This window comes from Triturus cristatus, chromosome 11, assembly GCF_964204655.1.
Source record: "Triturus cristatus chromosome 11, aTriCri1.1, whole genome shotgun sequence".
NCBI classification, from domain to species: Eukaryota; Metazoa; Chordata; class Amphibia; order Caudata; family Salamandridae; genus Triturus; species Triturus cristatus.
This window is the reverse complement of record NC_140594.1, coordinates 135,238,392-135,257,530: the sequence shown is the minus strand read 5'-3', so window position 1 is coordinate 135,257,530 and position 19,139 is coordinate 135,238,392. Positions and strand designations below refer to the sequence as shown.

The following is a 19,139-nucleotide window of genomic DNA, read 5'->3' as shown; positions in this document are numbered from 1 at the left end:
CTAGTGCCAACGCAGGTACCACTGCACTATGGTGCAAGGAATCCTGCATTGCAGGGACACCTTTCGGCACAAAAAAATAATTGATTGCATTTTCCACCTTCTAAATGTGCTGCAGAATAAAGGTATTTGTCTTTGTTGCGCCACTTTAACACCTCCCCTGGAAGGGTGTTTGAATCTGACGCATTTCCACATTTACAAAACCTTGTAAATCTGAGAATGCATCAGAATCCATAAGTGTTGCATAGGGACACTCGCAGCAATACCCATGTAACGCCTCTTTCACGCATAATAATGTGTGAAAGGGGCCATATATACAAGTCGATGGAAAGCCACACAGGGTGGCTTTGCGTGGCCTTGTAAATATGGCTCAGCATTGTGCATACAAAACTGTAAAAAAAAAGGTGCGCCCAGCTTGGGCTTCATTGCAAGTTTCACACAGATGTGTCAACTGGAGACCTAATATTTGGATGAGTCTCAAAAATGACATTTCTTATTTTAACTACCTTATGGTTCTTTGCTGCTCGATATGGGGGACACAGCTAAATAGAATCACATCATACCTGGCATGTAAATAGCAATATACTCAAGGAAGTGCCTTCGCTTGGTGTAAATCTGTTCAGCAGTTTTAGAAAAATTTGCGTTTAAAAAGTGCTACAGTCTGGACATGCAGTGATATCTGGACATTTAATTTACAAAGCCTCCATGGATTTACTAATCTACTTAGGATTTGTGAATCCCATGAAAAATCAAAGGCACACCATTGTACGGGGGGCTTTATCTCCTATCACGCATTGCAGACACGTGTATTGGGCTGAAGATTTGTGAATCGGCCATGCTCTGATTGGCTGGCTGTGATAAAACCTTTCTGTTGTGGCCCCCACTACCTAATACTGTGCACAGTGCTCTGCATTGGGAAAAAGGAAAAGGGCAATTAGAGGCAGGGTGAACCTTTCCTAACCATAGTCCGAATCCTATGCTGGCACACTGAGGGGTATATTTACTTATATTTCACGCAAACCAGCAAGAAAACTTGCTGCGCTGCATGATAGGGAGACAGCAGAAATGTGCCATGTCTACTAAGATAATGCACATTTCTTCTGTCTCATAATGCTGGTGTACTTGTGGTAGCCTAGTGCCAATGCAAGCACCATTGGGCTATTTTGGGGGCGTGCATTACGAGCAGGATTTTCTTTGTGCAGGAAGGACCAGGCCAGGTCCTCTGCCCAACCCCACGCTGCACACGGTCAAAGGTTGTGTGCTGCGGGGGTAGGGCACCCAAATCCGTGCACGCCCAAAGGGTTGGTTGCCCATGCGGGAATGTGCACAGGGCCTGGCCACTGGCCGGTCCGCACCCAGCCCCACTTTGTGCTTGGTGATGGACATCTTTATGTTGGAAAAAAAAAAAAGAGTTGTAATTATATCTTACTTTAAATTAATAAAAAACTTAGGAATTCACTGAAAAAACATAGGTTAAAGTGATGTCATAATCAGGTGAAAATGACAATTTAAACATACTGTTTTAAATTAACAAAACCACTGAAATTCACTAGTTCAGTTATCTCAAGTAATTATAACTCACACCCTAAAGTAACTATAACCGGCGCCCTCGCCATGCATTGCCTATGACCTCACATGCTCTATGACATCTTTGATAACATCACTCCAATATCTGAAATTACATCATTGATAACAACACTGCGCACGGTGGGGGTGCGAAGTATAGTTACTTTAGGGCATGTGTTATAGTGACTTGAGATAACTATAACTGGTGGATTTCAGTTGTTTTGTTAGTTTAAAACCATCGGCCTCATGTATTGAACAATTTTGCGTTCGCAAATGGTGCGAATCTGTATCTTTGGCCACTTGCGAATGCAAAATAGCCTTTCAAGATGAATGTAAGGCTTTGTAGTCGGACATTTAGGTAATCGCAAAAATAGTGATTACCTAAAATTGCAACTACAAACAGGGAGTCGGAATTGTACCAAGCATTTTCGAAATGTAAACTGTGCATTTAGGAAAATGCTATTTCCATTGACTCCAAGTCGAAGGTAACCAAATGCATTTTTCATAGTGCCAAATAGCGCACACATGCCCCTAGGGCATGCGTGCACTATACATATGCAAAAAAAAATTTGGGGTGTGCTTTAGTGGGGCCTTAGGCCCCAGAATCCTTTTGGCTTTGCATGACCTAATTTGCGATTACCAATTTGGCAAAACCATTTTTACCTGTGGGCCTTTAGGGCCATAGGAACGAATGGAGAATTATAACCTAATAGCGATTACCCATTTACCGAATCGCTATTTGGTAATATTAAGGAATCACAACATTTTTGGTGATTCGTTACATACATCACATTTTGTGATTACCAAATAGCGATTCAGTAAAAATCACTATTTGGTAATCACAAAATACTTTTTATTACATGTGACCCCATATGTTTAAACTATCATTTTGACCTAACTGTAGCATCATTTTAACCTTTCGATCCTTCGTTCAGTGAATTTCTAAGGTTTTAAAAAGCATGAAAGTAAAATATAGTTTCAATTTCAAACTATTATGTCATTATAAACGTAGGTTTTTTTGGTGGAAACAAATCTATATATACTTATATATATCATCGTTTGTTTGTCTCTGTATGCACTTTGCACGCTTGAAAAAATAATGGAGAGTAAATAGAAAAATAAAAAAAGATATTTTCGTAACTACTACCTGCCATGGGCTTGCTGTCATGAGTGCTGCCTTTCTGTGTCCCTCGGAAACCTTGGTGAGACGGAAGTGAGGGGAAACGCAGGAAATCTTTTTCCATACTTATATATATGTGTACATATATGTGTGTGTATACACACGTATGTATGTATATATAGCCATTCCTGCCCTTTCCCTATCATGCAGCGCAGCAAGGTGAGTTGCTGCGTTAGTGATTTTGAAAGAAAATATGCTCCTTAAACTCTACATGATTGACTTGCTAACTTTATTTCATTGGGTGACTGCAGAGTAAGTCTCAAAATGTCTGTTTTCAACCAACAATCTAGTTAGAGGCTCTGATGTTCTTTTCATATCATCAACATTACAATTCCTCAGTGCTCTTGATGTCAATGGTCCCATAGTGGTACTTTGCTGAACCCTCCCATTCTTCCTACTGATTGACTTCCTTCTTACTTTTCAGGAAGAATGCTGTTGAAATGGAGCTGGCTAAGTGCAGGATAGACGTGATGTCGCTGAACAGCCAGCTCCTGGATGCCATTCAGCAGAAACTGAACCTGTCACAGCAGCTTGAGGCATGGCAGGTGAGGCAGAGCTGGTTCATAAGGTAGTTGGGAAACCATGGTGGGTGTTTTGGCCACTTTATTCCGGGTTGAGGAATTTCCTTTAAGGAGTCTCCCAGTTGATCACCAGAACAAGAGTAGAAGTGGACCAGCCAGCAGGGCAATCAGGAGATTTCCATAACAAAGTGCTGTCTATGAAAGAAAGGCCTGTAGGACGCACCGAACAAGCAAAGAACCTCCCACAGCTGAGATATCTATTGTATTTAAATTTTTATGAAACCCTGCTTCAGTTTCACTACACACGAACTCCCAAGAGTTCTCAGCAGCTGACTGAATGTCTCTGTTAAAGCTCAGAGACTTCCCAAACTTTACCCAATGTTAGAGCTCAGCTGCTCAATGTCCCTGTGCCAGTGCTCTCCTGCCACCCCATCTTATAGCCCAGCAGTGTTTGAACTTCTTACATACCAGCAGCCGCCTGAACCTTAGTCCATGTTACAGCTCAGCAGTTGCTTCAACATAATACCACGTTACCTCCAGAGCTTTGCCCTGTGTTAGACCTGAGTGTCCCCATGAATGACTCACATCTTAGCGTCCTTCGGAATGTTCCCTCTGTTCGCACTTGACAGCGTCACCAGTTTATCCAGTCTTAGAGCCTAATACCCTCTGAATTGTACCCCAAGTTAGAGTTCTGTGACCTCTGGAGCTTTTCCCTATGTTAGTGCTCAGTTTTCCCATGAATGATTCTCATCTTACAGAGAGGTTAGCATTGTTACATATGTTTCCAAACTTGTGCTCCTCTCAGCCACATTTTAGAGCGTAGTCACCTCCTGAACTCTACTCCATGTTAGAGCCCAGCAGCCACTTGAATGTTATCCTATGTTAGAGCCCAGCAGCCTACTGAACATTATCCCTTTCGGCGCTCAACAGCTGGGTGAACCTTGCCCCGTGTTAGTTCTTTGCAACCTCCTGAAGGTCCATGCATTATAACTCAGCAGTCACATGAACTTTACTCATTCGTGGGAATCTACAACCTTCTGTAAGTCCACGTGCTCAGCCTTCTTTTGCACATGCCGTCTGTCCAAGCTTTAAAACACCTGTGTTCCCCATTGACTGTGTTAGAGTTCTAAGGACTCCAGGGTGTTGGTTTTATCAGAACTCCTCAACAGTATTTCTTATACAACCTGTTTGACCTCATTGTTTGCTGTCTCTTTTTTCTCTTGCTCCAGTTTGCTTCCTCAGGGCTTTTCACTATTTGGCTCCTCTGGTTTCTGATCTAGTAGCCTTGCCCAGCTCCCACACCGACAGTGCTAGTCGCAAGCCCCTCCTGCCTTTGAGGTGAGCTCCATCCTTCACCCCGCCTCATCAGCTGTCATTGCCATCTGGTGCCACCATGCTTTGATTGTGTGGGGGAAAAACTGTGTCATCCCTTCATGGCTTTGCTCCAACTACTTCAAGAACCTGCTGTTCAAAGGAACATGCCCCCTTACCTCCACAGCCAATCAGAGTAACTCCATTTGTCAGTTGAGGTGTATGCCCCCCACCTTCACAGCCAATGAAGGTAACTAAATTCTTCAAAAGAGGGGCAAGCTCCATAACTCAAAAGCTAGTGAGGCTAGTACAGTTCTATAATCAAGCAGCCTTACTGCCCCATGACTTTACAGCCAAGAGACTAACTTCATTCTTCAGAGATGCATGTGTCCTTACTTCCAAATCCATGGACAATGAGGGTATTTACATTCTGCCGTAGAGAGGCTTACCCCCCCCCCCCCCACCTTCACAGACGATTAGACTAAACTTTTTCCTAAAAAGAGAAGTCTGACCCCTGCCTTTCCTTCACTGCCAATGAAACTTACCCAATTCCAAAATAAAGAGGCAAGGCTCCCAGATGAGACTAACTCCATTCCTCTGAAGAGAAGTGTGTCCCCTACCTCCAGACTCAATGATGTTAATACCAGTCTTCAATATAGAATCTTTAATGACTTTATCTTCACAGTCAAAGAAGCAACCTCCATTCATTCTTTACTAGTGAGGCATGGCTTCCTTTCATCTACAGACACCAAAGCTAACTCCATCCTCAAAGAGAAGTCTGCTCCTTTGCCTTCACATCTAATGAAGCTCTACCCATTCCTCAACAAGCAAGCATGTCCCATTTACCTCCACAGCCACTGATCTCTGATCTATGCAGCCAAGTGACCTGTAGTGGAAATAAAGGCTCTACGTGTAACTGATGAAAAAATAACTTTGCTTACATTGGTTTTGGATTGACAAACCACTTTGGTCGAACCAGTTTCCACAAATTTTTCATCTTGAATAAGATTCACCAGGTTGCCGCAACCAACCTGGTGAATTCGTACATGTGGAAACTTCTGCTGTGCAGTTTTTTTCATTAGTTATATTTCCCCTCCTGAACCTTTCTGCCCTTATTCAAAAGAGGACCCCCAAGTAAATTCTCAACTTTCCCCCACTTCCACTCCATGTCTTTTACTTTTAATCAGTGAGACCTCCCACCTGTGCCATCACTTATTCTCATGCTTTGTTTTTTTTTTAAATTTAAATCCCTCTGTCCCCATCACTTTGATGCTCCTGAAACACTTGTCCCTTTTCTTGCCTGGTTTTTACTCACCTGACCCCTACCACTCTTTCCGTTCCAGTCCATTTGGCATACTTACCTTTTTATCTTCTCCTTCAATGGCTGTCTTAATTTTTTTCTCCTTGACCCATCTTCTTTTTTTTCTTTTCAGAATTGTAGACAAAGAAATAAGGACTATTGCGCCCTGTGAACCTTTTCTTTGCCCCTCCATTAGTTTTATCGTAAGCACAATTATTGTTACAATTTCGTTGATTTTAGAAATTAATTGGAAGTAGGTTTTTAGATATATCAGACCCAGGACTCAACCCCTGATTTGAAATTTACTGGTTTTAGTGGAAATAAGAATTTACTCAAGTTTGGCTTTTTCACAAAATGGAGAATCATCATCAAGTTTTACCCAGGATTGCAGTCTCCATTATGGGACATTGTCAAAATGAGGTAGTACCTCACCTCTGCAGCTTCATGTTGCCTTACTTCCTTGTCTAGTGATTCCTTGTCTCCAGATTTGGTTACCAATTACCTACCAGTTATTTGATCTCTTTTGGCCACAGCTCAGGGAAGAAGATATATACTGAGGAAGATATATACCTCACTTACTTCAACAGCCGGTGATCTGTTACCTCCACAGCGCAGTTGACCCTTACCCCCAGTGACATCAGAGTACAGTGACTTCTTACTTCCAAAGTCCAGTGACCCCCTTACCTCCACAGTACAGTGATCTCCCTGCACAGTTGAGTAAGCCTTACCTCTACAACCCAGCGACTCCTTTCCTACATGCACAGCCTAGCAAACCATTATAACCACAGATCAGTCAACACTTTTCTTGCCCTACCAGTAAGCCCTTACCTTTTCAGGAATTACTTTTCTACAAAGCCTATTGACCCCTCTCTTCTACAACCAGCGACCACTACTCCATTTTCCTCCTCTGAAAGAAGTATGTCGGCATTGCCTCCATATTCCTTTTACCCATTAAATGTACTGCTAAGTGATCTATTACAGCCAAAATCCGATTCGAATGGCTCTGATCTCCAGTGACAAATGCATGGTTTGTGCCCTTCTACCCGACCCCTGCTTGTCCATCCTAATTGTATCATCCAGGGATGGTAGAGCACATCACCCGACCCTCCATCAGCCATCATGATTGCATTGTCTAGGGGTGGCAAAAGCATGTCCCGTGCCAACTCATGAGCCTCTCCTTGTCCTGCACTAACTATCCAGCATTATTACAAGCTGTGGGGCTGGTAGACAATTGCCCCTTGCCTGTCCCTTTCCCCTATATGATTGCCTTGCGCTGAGATACTCAAAGCCTAGCCCCTTTCACTACTCTGCCTGTGAACTGCCCCAGCTTTCGGCCATCCATCATGGTTGCATTGTGAGCTCATCAACGCTTCTCCGCTGCTTGTGCCTTCCCATCCTGAGCCTGTGTCTTCATGACTGCTTTGCCTAAAGATGGTAGAACCACTCTCCTCCCCTTTCTCAGCCTATGCATATTCTTTTAGCCTCTAACTATCCATCATGATTGCAATCTGTGAAGATGGCACAAGCAGGGGCCCTGCCTACTTGTCCTCCTCCCATGCATGTGCATCATGGCTGCATTCTGTGGAGATGGGATGATACAGGCATGTTCCAAACCTCTCCTTGCCATTGGTCGTTGGCCGAAGTGCCTGCCATTCTATTGGAAGTCACGCACGTACTTCCTCCGCTGCTCATTAGCCATGATAATACTCCTGGGTGAAGTGTGGCTCTGTTCATTCCATGCATGTGCTCATTACCACGTTTACTATTCGTACACCTGTCCCATCACACTCGCACAGCCGGACTATCATTTTTGTTGTTTCCAAAGCCGGTTACATCTCCCATTTTTATTCCAGTCATGCACTCCATTCAACGCAATGTTCTTTTTTGTTGTATCTTGGGGAGGTGGGTGGGTGGGTGTGTGGGTGGGTGTGTGTGTGTGCCTGTGCCTGTAGGCTATTATAAGGGTAAGTAAATAATGCAATGCTTTGTGTCATTTGAGCCATAAGAGACCCCATGCAAAGCATTAGCAAATGCCCCCCTTGGTGTTAATATTTACCAACTCTACGGTACTTCGTGAAGTTGTTGAATGTTTTCTCCAGGACCCACATATTTAATAAAGTTTTGCTCTAGTGTCAATCAACACAAATTAGCACTGAACATGCTGGACTTTCCAATGGTAAGCAAATTAACTTTATAGTTTGTGTCGCTTTGGGGCACGTGAGTGCCTGTGCAAACTTAAGTAAATGCAGTGGCGTAGGAAGGGGGGTGCGGTGGGTGCGGGCCACCCCAGGTGTCATCACTGAGGGGGGTGACAAAATGGCAAAAATATGTGTTTGTAACGCATATTTTTGCCATTTTGTCAAGCCGGGGGTGACAAGAAATGTTCCGCACCTGACCTTGCTACACCACTGAGTAAATGTGGGAGTAGATGAGCATATGCACAGTCCTTTCCACACAGATCTATCCTGGTAAAAGAAATTACTCACTATAGAACCAATGTACTATCATTATTTGGGAGGGCCCGCCTACTGTACCATTCTTATTGGGGCAGGCCCATGACTGATTTGCATCTGGATGAATCTGACCTGAGGTGGCATGATGGGCAAAAAAATGATGGTTTGGAATGCTAACCCAAGAGATTTCCAGTAGTTGGACTGATTGCTGGCATCCTCCCATCACCTTTTATTTGTCAAATACTTCAGAAAGTGTAACTCCTATTTTTGGTACAATTTGCAAGCAATCGCTAATGCGTACATTTCACTATAAGGCATGCAAGAAAAGGTCTACATTAAAACACATCCAGGACATAATGCCAGAATAAATCATTGTACTTGACTTCTCCAAGTGAGGTTTAGAGGCAACAAATGGAAAACTTGTGAAATAGTTTGTGAAAACTGGTGCTAGGTTGTTCAATGAAATAGTAAGGGCCTCATTTGCAATATTTTGATGCACGGGATTGTAGCAAGCCTTCCTGCTGCGCTGCCATGCGTCAAAAGAAAAGGGCAGGAATGCGCCTTATCTACGAGATATGGCACGTTTCCGGCCTTCTCCCCTGCGCTGGCGCACTGGTGCAAGGGTGTCTGCCTTGTAGAGGTGATTGATTTTGTGCGGGAAGGAACACCTTCCTGCACAAAACAATAACAAGAGGTGTTTTCCTCTTTCTACATGTGCTGCACAATGCAGCACAAATAGAAAAGGGAAAAACGAGGAGAAATAAAGGTGTCGCTCCTCGTTGCACCTCCTTTATGCCTCCCCTGGGGAGGGGTAGGCTTCTGACACATTCCCAGGTTTATGAAACCTTGTAAATCTCGGAACGCACCAGGTTCCATGGACGTTTGCTTGGGGACACCCACAATACCACCCCTGGAACGCCACTTTCACGTACAGTAATGCATGAAAGGGGCACTTATTTGCAAGTCCATGAAAAGCCATACAGGGTGGCTTTACGTGACCTTGTAAATATGAGTTGGCACACTGCGCTGCTGGTGCGCCCAAAAAGTGACACACCGGCAGCGCAATGGTCTTGTAAATAAGCCCCCAAGTACTTTCTGAAATGGCCCAGATTTTCAATTTTTTTGTGCAACACAGGCTAGCACCCAGTTTTGCTGTGCTGCATGGTACAAGGTGGCAAACACAGCACAGATCCCGTTGTACTAAGATTAGCCTCCTGCTGCTGCGTTGGTGCTAAAACAAGGCTGCCTTGTGCGTCAAAGCCTTGCACCATAGTGCAGAGGAGTTTGTGTGCAATCTAGCACAGGATTTGCACTAGAGGTATAAGCTTGCAGTACAAACTTCTATTTGTAGCCAAACTCAGAAGGTTTAAACACATTGGATGTGTATTCTGCACAACAACAACACACACAAGGGCATATTTACAAGGGAAAGGCGGAGCGTGGCGTTAAGCGCAAAATGCTAACGCCATGCTCTGCCATTCTGAAAACGCAGGGATGAGCCATATTTACAAAGATATGCCTCATCCCTGAGTTTTCCCCTGTGCTGACGCTAAATTAAGCTGCCTAGCGCCAACGCAGGCACCCTTGCATTATAATGCATCGGTGCCTGCGTTGAGGGAAAGATTGTTTATGTGCCGGAAGGTGTCCCTTCTTGCGCATAAACAATTACTAATGGTGATTTCAATCTTCTATGTGTGCTGCCTTGTGCAACACACATAGATGTTGCAAATCGTCATGTTTTATGATTGTTTATGTGCTGGAAGAGACACCTTTCTGCACATAAACAATTATTTATGGCATTTTGCTCTTTCTATGTATGCTGCACAATGCAGCACACATAGAAACAGCAAAAACGAGGAGAAATAAAGCATTTCTCCTCGTTTCGCCATGTTAAGACCAGAGTTCAAATGGTCTTAATTTTGGCGCTGCCGCCTATTTATGTCACCCTTGTAAATATGGGGCGGGATCAAAATCAATGGGTGTTGCGGCAGAACACCCATCACAACAACCATTGCACACCGCTTTCACACTAAGTATAGCGTGAAAGGGGGCCTTATTTACAAGGCGGCGTTAAGCCATGTTCACATTAAGTGGCTTAACCCCGCCTTGTAAATAAGGTAAAGCCCCTATTTCCACTGGAACGTCCTTGGAAGTGACGTTCCTGTGGCGATAGGGGCTTGTAAATATGCCCCTAAGTACACCAGATTTTTGAGAAATGAAGGCTCAGATTTAGTAAATTTTCTTACAACACTCAAATTTGCAGTACGTTGTTGTGAAAGGATGAAAAGAGCGCAGAGTCATTTCTCCCGAGATTGGCCTGCTGTTGATGTCATGCCCTGCGCTTTATGCAACGCAAAAGGTGTTTTGTGCTGGAAAGGTGCGCTTTTCTAAGCCCTGTTTTGGATTGCTTTGTGTGAAGTGGAACGTTTCTGGGGTAGATCAGTATCAACACTCATAGCTTTTTACACAAGCCCAATCGACTAAACAAATGCCTTTTTGTAGCAGGTGTACACAAGGGGAAATGTGTTTATTTCTCATACAAATGCATTGCATGTGTGCTACAGTGCTCAGCACGCACAATGCAAGTGATAAGCCTGCCCCTTAAGTGTAGAAATAGAATGAATATATCCACTGGGCTGTTCTTTAAGGGCCACATTTACGAGAAAGTGACTCGGCGCAGCACCGCAAGCCATTTGGCTGCGCCGCACTGTCACTTTCAAAGCACAGGAATGCAACATGTTTATAATAATGTGTCACATCCCTGAGCTTTCCCCTGCGCTGGCGCACAATTGGCTGCCATGCACCAACGCAGGCACCCTGGCACTACGGTGCAAGGGTGCCTGTGTTGCAGGGAGATTGTTTTTGTGCAAGAAGGGACACCTTCCTGCACAAAAACAAACACAAGAAGTGTTTTCCTCTTTCTATGCAAGCTGCAGAATGCAGCACGCATAGAAAGAGGAAAAACATGGAGAAATGAAAAAATGTCTCCTCGTTGCGCTTCCCTGTGCCTCCCCTGGGGAGGCGTACGTTTCTGACACATTCCCAGGTTTACTAAAGTTTGTAAATCTTGGAATGTGGCAGAATCCATGGATGTTGCGTGGGAACACCCACAACAAAACCCATGGAACACCCCTTTCACTCAAAGTGCTGCGTGAAAACTTGCTCCGTTGCCTTGCATGACTGGTAGAGAGCAGGAATGTGCCATATCCACTTAGATATGGTGCATTCCAGCTCTCTCCCTGCACTCGCACACTGAATCCAGCCAGGCGCCAACAAAGGCACCCTTGCGCCATGGTGCGAGGGTGTTTGGGTGACAGGCAGGATTGTTATTGTGCAGAAAGGGACACCTTCCTGCACAAAAACAATCCTCTGAGGCTTTTTCCCTTTTTTATATGTGCTGCAAACGCAGCACATTTGTAGAAAGAGAAAAGATTGAGGACAAATAAACATATTTCTCCTTGATCCGCCTCTGTTGGGATGGCGTTGCCTTTTGACCCATTACCTGGTTTAATAGTCTTTTAACCCCTTGCATGCTTCGCACGTTCCCCGGTCGTCATACGTCACGGTGGACGTGTGCGGAGGACGGCCGGGGGCCGTCCGAATCCCGCACACTATTTAAATCGCCCGCACAGCGTGAAAATGCGCCCAGCGTGCAAGGGGTTAAATTTGGGAATGTCAGAAACAAATGCGCCAAAATCCATGAGTGGGTGCATGGGAACACCCACGTTCCAGGCTGGAATACTTTCCCTCGGCAGAGTAACGCAAGGCAGTGACTTGCTAGCCATGCAGAGCCACGCAAGGTGACGCAATGGCAACGTAAGGGCTTCATTAATTTGCGCCCCAATTTGTCCATCTTGCCTTGGACCACATACGATCAGGATCCACCAATCTCTTATTGTTATACCAAATAATTCATATGTGCCATGGATGCATGCAACATTAAAATCTGGGAGTGTGCTATATTATGGCTAAAAAAAACGTTGCACACAGGTGGCCCTTGAAATAGACTCCGACCATGCAGGAGTGACGGAGAGGGGTGACCCACTGCACCCTCATAGAACTGGAGGTCTATAAGGCTAAGAGGTAGTTGAGTAAATGTGAGAAAATATGGGGCCCCTGGCAGGCATATTTGCAGATGGAGATTGGGTGACATCATATAAATGGATCCACGGAAAAGCCACGCTGGAAATACTACAAAGACAATGTTACATACCCTGTAAGCATGTGTTTGAGGCATGTAGTGCTGTAGATTCACACACTGTGCATAATCTTGCCATCTAGTGTTAGGTCCGAATGTGTGCAAGTTGTTTTTCTTTGAAGAATTCTTCTTGAGTTATGAGATAGTGTGACTCCAACACATGCTGGAAATGGGCATGGTCTTCGGCTCCTGTGTTGGATTGTTTTCTGCACTGCGGGTGAGGATGTAGCTGGAGCAAATTGATACAGAAGAGAGAAAAAGAGATGATCATACAAGAGAAGTAAGAAGAAAAGATAACTGCAACGGCCATAGGCCTCGTGGGATGGTGGGCCCATGTGAATCTACAGCACCACATGCCTCGAACAGATGCTTATACGGAAGTTACAATTTCCATTCGAGGCATGTGTGGCTGTAGATACACATGCTGTACATAGACTGTGAAGCAGTCCTCTCATAAGTGGTGCCTGTGGTTGTTGCTGCAGGTTGAAAAAGGGTACAGAGTACAGCTTGCCCAACGTTGGCTTGCTGGCATGATAGTACATCCACACAATGGTATTAATAGAGTGGGCCCTTGGAGGGACAGTGGAAACCCTCTTAGCATTTGCATAACATGTCTGGATACATTTAACTGGCAATGCCAGACTTTGATAAGGCTTTTCCCTTATGTGGTTTGGAAAACGCAACAAAGAGCAGCCATTTTTCTCTGGGTGGCGTGCTGGTGGTCGGAAGGGGGAGGGCCCTGAATGGGGAAGTCCGCCTCATAGATGTGGCTGCAGCGCGGACGCGCTAGAAACAACTGGCTGGTCTCAAGGGACTTTTTACTTTTTGCTGTGTGTTTTGCTTACTTACAATTGTGACAAAAAGCTTTAAAAAAAAGATTTGGATTCATTGCACTTTATGTGACAGCTGGCTGCCACTTTTCTCTGGGCAGCATGCTAGTGGTTTAGAAGAGGAGGGCCCTGAAGGGGGCAGTCGGCCTCATAAATATGGCAGCAGCTCACTGCTGGCATCCCTATGGCAAGTGCATCTGCATCTGGACAGCGCCAGACGTAAGGAACTCTGGCCCTTTTATTACAGGTATGGCCAGCCAAATTAATTATTCAGCTGATCAGCTGCGTGCCCTAAGACCAAAACAAACATCTGCTAGCTTCTGTTGCATAGGCACTTCGGGATCTTTTGAAGGACCATTTACATGCCACCATTGCAATGGTCCTGCATGCATGAACACCTGATTCATTCTATTATTAGCATATTCGAGAAGAGACCCTCTAATAAATATAATATGGCAACCACTTCAGAGGTGGGGGGTAGCTGGGAGTTCCCACCTCCAGAGCTTCAATGTCTGTATTTAACTCTTGCTCCTTGGTTAAGCATGCGATAAATATATGGGACACCATCGATAATAATGAGCCTGACTTGGTATTCGTTACTGAAACCTGGCTAAACGAGGCATCAGGGCTAGATGTGGCTATTGCAATCTGTGTGGGATTTAACATCATCATGTGCAACAAGAAGGGACAGGTTGGGGGAGGATCGCATTGATGTACAAGAAGGGCCTAAATTGTAAGTCTCTGGAGATGATGCAGCTTACTGCTACAGAAATGCTTGTTTTTCATGTCACGTTTGACTCCCATACTCCCCCTGTGGGAGGGGCACTAGTCTAGAGCCCTCCCAGCGCCAAGGCTACCTTCAGCGCCAAGTTACTTGAGAAACTAGTCCCATATGCAGTAAAATATGAATATTTCCTGTTGGTGGGAGATTTTAATTATAATTTTGAAGCTCCAAATGATCCTTGCATTTATAAAGTAGAGCTTGATCTGGAAATCATTGACCTTAAGCAAGTGGTTTAGGGCACTATCCATGTGGCAGGTTATACCCCTGATCTTCTATTCATGAACAGGTTCATGGATGAGTTGGTGCCCCTGGGATGGTCGGATCACTTTCTCATGCAGTTTAAGATGGCCACCTTGCGTGGCCTGCAGCAAATAAAAGTAAGGAATACAAGGGGGCAGATCTTCAAGAAAGTGTCGCATCTGTAGAGCTGCGCCACTTTCCCTGTGTAGACACAGCGGTATCCTAGAGGAGCGTTGTCCCACATGTGTCGCTTGTCAGGAGCAAGTGCCACGGGGAGAGGATCCTTTTGGACTGCTTCTTCAAGATAGATCTGTTTGCTTGGACACTCACCAAGCCTTTGAATAAACTTCTATTACTGTGTCTGTGACCTGGAAGTTTTTACTAACTTTTGTGATTTGCCTGGTTCTGTATATTTGTCTGAACAGAAATAAGGGTCAATTATAACTCTCTTTCATTGTCCTGAAGATGGTCCAATGGACACATATGCCACCAAGACCGAAACATCGACAAGCTCATCTATTTCCCCCAGAGATTTACTGCTCAAGGAATTGTTTCCTGTTTGTTTCAGATTCCTTTTCCGTTACGATATCACTCTGGAATAGATGTTTACACTAAAGACTTGTAGGTTTCAATTTCTGTATATGATTCATCAACCTTGGTCATTGTGTTCTGTCAGTATTTTTCTGTGCCCCTTTAATTGTTTAAATTAAATAAGTTCATATTATGAGAAACTCACACCCTTGTTTTAAACTGTTTACTGTTGCCTTATCGTGATGTAAATGAGCGAATTGATGTATAGCTTGTTCTTGTGTTAGTCACCAATTGGGGCTCAACAACTAAGTGATCTATTTAACTGGTTTAATTAAGTTCTCTGAATGAAATCCCTTGAAGGAGCAGTTACCTGCCAATAGTTTTATTTCCCAAGCCTCCGAGGGTAGATAGGGTTTCCAACTTTCTTCTTACTGTATTTACAATACGGCGCACCATGGTGCAAGGATTGACAGATGCGTCAGAAATTCTGACGCATCGGTTGCCCAAAAGTCACGCATTGCTGGAGTCGTGTCGCAAGCACAATGCAACTCCAGCAATGCATGGGGACGCCTATCCTCATTGTGCTGCGTCACGCCTTACGCCTGCTCCAAGCATCAGATTCCATGGGTGATGCATGGGAACACCCACAGCAACACCCATGGAACGCCCCTTTCACCCATTATTCTGCGTGAAAGGAGCACATATTTACAAGACCATAAAAAACCACGGAAAGTGGCTTTGCATGGCCTTGCAAATATGCTGCGGCACATTGCGCCACCAGAGCCTAAAAAAAGTGATGTTTAGGCGGCACAAAAGTACCACAAGGGTCCTCGTAAATGAGCCCCTGTGTCTTTAATCAACCTGCAATCACTTTTGCCCTGCACTTGACTGACATCATGAATTATTCCATGAGCATGGCAGAGGTCCCTGGGCTCTGGAAAAAAGCTCTACTTCTTCCATTATTAAAGAAACCTGGGGCCGCGCTTACAAATCTACTGCCCTCATCTTACTCAATCTTTCCCCTGCATTTGATACGGTGTTGCATGATGTTCTACTAGGCCGTCTGTCAGATAATGGGATACACTCTGACGTTCTATAATGGATTGGCTCCTTCCTGATGGGATGTCCTCCGGCAGTTTATCTGCAACCATATGCATCAGATGTGGTAACCGTACATTGTGGTGTTCCCCATGGCTCGGCCCTCAGCCCAATACTTTTTAATGTGTTCATGGCTCCTTTGACTAACATCCTCATATCATATGCTGATGACACACAACTTATTTCAGTCGGGAACGATGCGGACACCTGCAAAAAGAGCCTAGTGGCTACCTGTCAGAGGTGTCTTGCTGGTTGCAAAAACACTGCCTAAAGTTAAATGGGGACACAACAGAGGTCATCTTATTTGGAAATGCAAACCCAAGCCCATATTCATAATTGTTACACGAAATGCAACGCAGCAAGCCACTGTGCTGCGCAGTGCTGCATAAAAGGGAAAAGGCAGGAATGCACCGTATTTAACATTAAATGGTGCATTCCTGTCCTTTCCTAGCACTTGCACACTTTTGGCTGCCTATTGCCAACGCAGGCACCCGGACATCTTGTGTAGGCAGGGTTGCTTGTGTGCAGGAAGGGACACCTTTCTGCACAAAAACAATCCTGAGAGACATTTTTCTCTTTCTTTGTGCGCTGCAGAATGCAGCACACGTAGAAAGAGTAAAAAAACAAGGCAAAGTAAATATATTTCTCCTCGTTGTGCCTCTCCACAGCAATTTTTGCCGTATTCCCAGGTCTACCACTAATGGTAAATCTGGAAATGAGGCAGAATTAATGGGTGGATGTGTGGAAACACCTGTGCTCTACCCATGGAACACCTCCCTTCTGCAGTGTAACGCAAGGCAGCGATTTGCGCTACTCCAGATCTATCAAGCCGTGCAGGGTCACTATAATTCTACTTAGGTTTTGCGTCACCCTTGCGTGGTGCAGGGGCAACACAAAACCTTGATAAATCTGACACAGAGGGGCATAATTACAAGCCCCTATTGCCACGGGAATGTCACTTTTTACGACGTTTCTGTGACGATAGGGGCTTTACCTCATTTACAAGGCAGCGTTAAGACACTTAATGTGCCTTAACCCTGTCTTGTAAATTAGGCCCCCTTTCACGCTATGGTTAGCGTCAAAGGGGAGGGCAATGGGTGTTGCTGTGGGCGTTCCACCGCAACACCCATTGAGTCTGACGCTGCCTCCTATTTACATGGAAGGCATAAATAGGAGCCAGAGCCAGCGCCAGAATAAAGACCAGGGCAAACCTGGTCTTACCCTTGCTCAACAAAGAGAAATGTTTCATTTCTCCTCGTTTTTGCTGTTTTCATGTGTGCTGCACAACGCAGCACACATGAGAACAACAAAAACAGCACACATAGAAACAGCAAAAGGCCAATGATTGTGTATGTACAGGAAGGTGACCCTTCATGCACATAAATAATCATTTGTAGGTCGAGCCTAGCACAGCGCGCATGTGCTGCTCTATGGGAGGCATCTTATAAGCACTCTCAACTCCCTAGTGGTTTTCCCGTGCGTTTTTATATTTTTTACGCCCACACATTTGATTGCCCATTGCATAAGGCTTTCACAAAAGAAAGCACGCAAATGGCCAAAGGCGTGGGTATGTCCCGCCTTTCCTTTAAATGTTCCCTCCCATAGCCTATGCATCTCGGGAGCGAGCGCAGTCCTCAGCGGCGCGCAGTGTGCTAGCTGCATGGCAGGCTGCATTCCAGTATCAGGTTACTTATACTAATTTTCCCAGCACGGGCGCTATGGCTTTCTCGACCGCTCTGGTTTCTTGTTTTTAACATGGAGTACCGGCCTGTGTTTACTTAAATTATCAGTTACGGCATCTGGAATGCATTTTAAAGTGCTTTCTTCTTATGTTTGGTATGTTGAGTATACACACACCAGAAGAAAAAAATACCGACTTTAGGTGATTTTGTTTACCGATCGAGACATTAAAGTACTGGCCATGCCGGTAAATAAAACTGCCCAGGTGGCAACCCTACACCGCCCACCTCCTCCAAGCTTGGGTATTCTTGCTCCCGAGACCAACAGTAGATGTTTTTAGAGGAAGGAGCAAAATAAAACATTTCTTGTCAGTTCGTTAATACACTCACATTTCAAAATTGATGGCGGCTTTATCAGAAAGAACGCACTGGCGGGCTGAACCGCAAGCATCTCACACGTTGCCAATAGCCGAGGGGCCAGGCTGTATTGGGGAATGTCTCTAGAAGCACAACTGAAACATGTGCGCACTTTGCGGGTCTGTGACGACAGCTGAGAACTAGCTTACAGTCCCCGCAGCCTAGCTTTACAACTTGCACCAGAGTGACGATAGAGCCGCACGCTTGCTTCCATGTCAGGGGCCTGGGCCGGGTAGCACAAAAAACATAGGTAAACACTCGCCCGCCTCTAGTTATAGGCTCTAGAAGTATGAAAGGCCGAGTGCCCGGTCACGATGCAATTGTATGCTGCACTTTGTAGGTGGTTGGTTTGTACGGAAAGGCACCCTTCAGAGTTTGTTTGAGGGCCAGGCATGTAAATTCCTGCTAGCAGCCGGTAACCTAAGCAATTGAATCTTGCGCCGCTTTGCGGTGGCTGAGGATTTGCTAAAGTTGTATGCGATTTTAAGCGCCCTCTAAAATGGCACAGGCACATGACTACCTGGTTTCCATACAGCATCAAGATATGGCTGAAAGGAGAGATCCGGTTTCAATGGAGAGTAGCTTGAATGCGGCAGTCACTTGGAGGGCATTAGGAGAGAAGGGGGCATATTATCGAGCCAGGCGATAAAATTATTGCCGCTTTAGCGGCAGAAAACTGCCACTAAAACGGCGATAATGGGCTTGATAACATGCTCTATGGAATTCCAATTGAAGCCCATGTTAGATGTGAAGGACGTCTAACATGGGCTTCAATTGGAATTCCATAGACCATCTTATGAAACCCATTATCGCCGTTTTAGCGGCAGTTTTCTGTCGCTAAAGCGGCAATAATTTTATCGCCTGGCTTGATAATATGCCCCATGGTTAGTCTGTATGCAGACTGGCACATTCAGGAAATGAAACTAAAAGCATAGAGATATGTGCCCACAGTGGTCTGAGCCAGTAATTTACTAGCTTTGTGCGTGGAGGTTATATTAAATCGAGTTAATTAGCCTCGGGATGTTTTTTTAGTT

The 19,139-nt window shown here is 44.9% G+C and overlaps 1 protein-coding gene across 2 annotated transcripts in view; it reads left to right on the top strand.

The window, feature by feature from the left end:
- Positions 1–19,139, top strand: part of BICDL1 (BICD family like cargo adaptor 1) — a 337,524-nt gene that overhangs the window by 298,297 nt on the left and 20,088 nt on the right. The window contains exons 9-10 of one of the 2 annotated variants that reach the window (XR_014970393.1): positions 3,168–3,288; positions 4,494–4,602. Coding sequence is in view for 1 of the 2 variants with exons in the window: in XM_085633220.1 (XP_085489346.1) it covers positions 3,168–3,288 (121 nt within the window). In the remaining variant the exon portion in view is untranslated. The remainder of the gene's footprint in view (positions 1–3,167; positions 3,289–4,493; positions 4,603–19,139) is intronic. The other variant, XM_085633220.1, reaches the window with a different exon arrangement.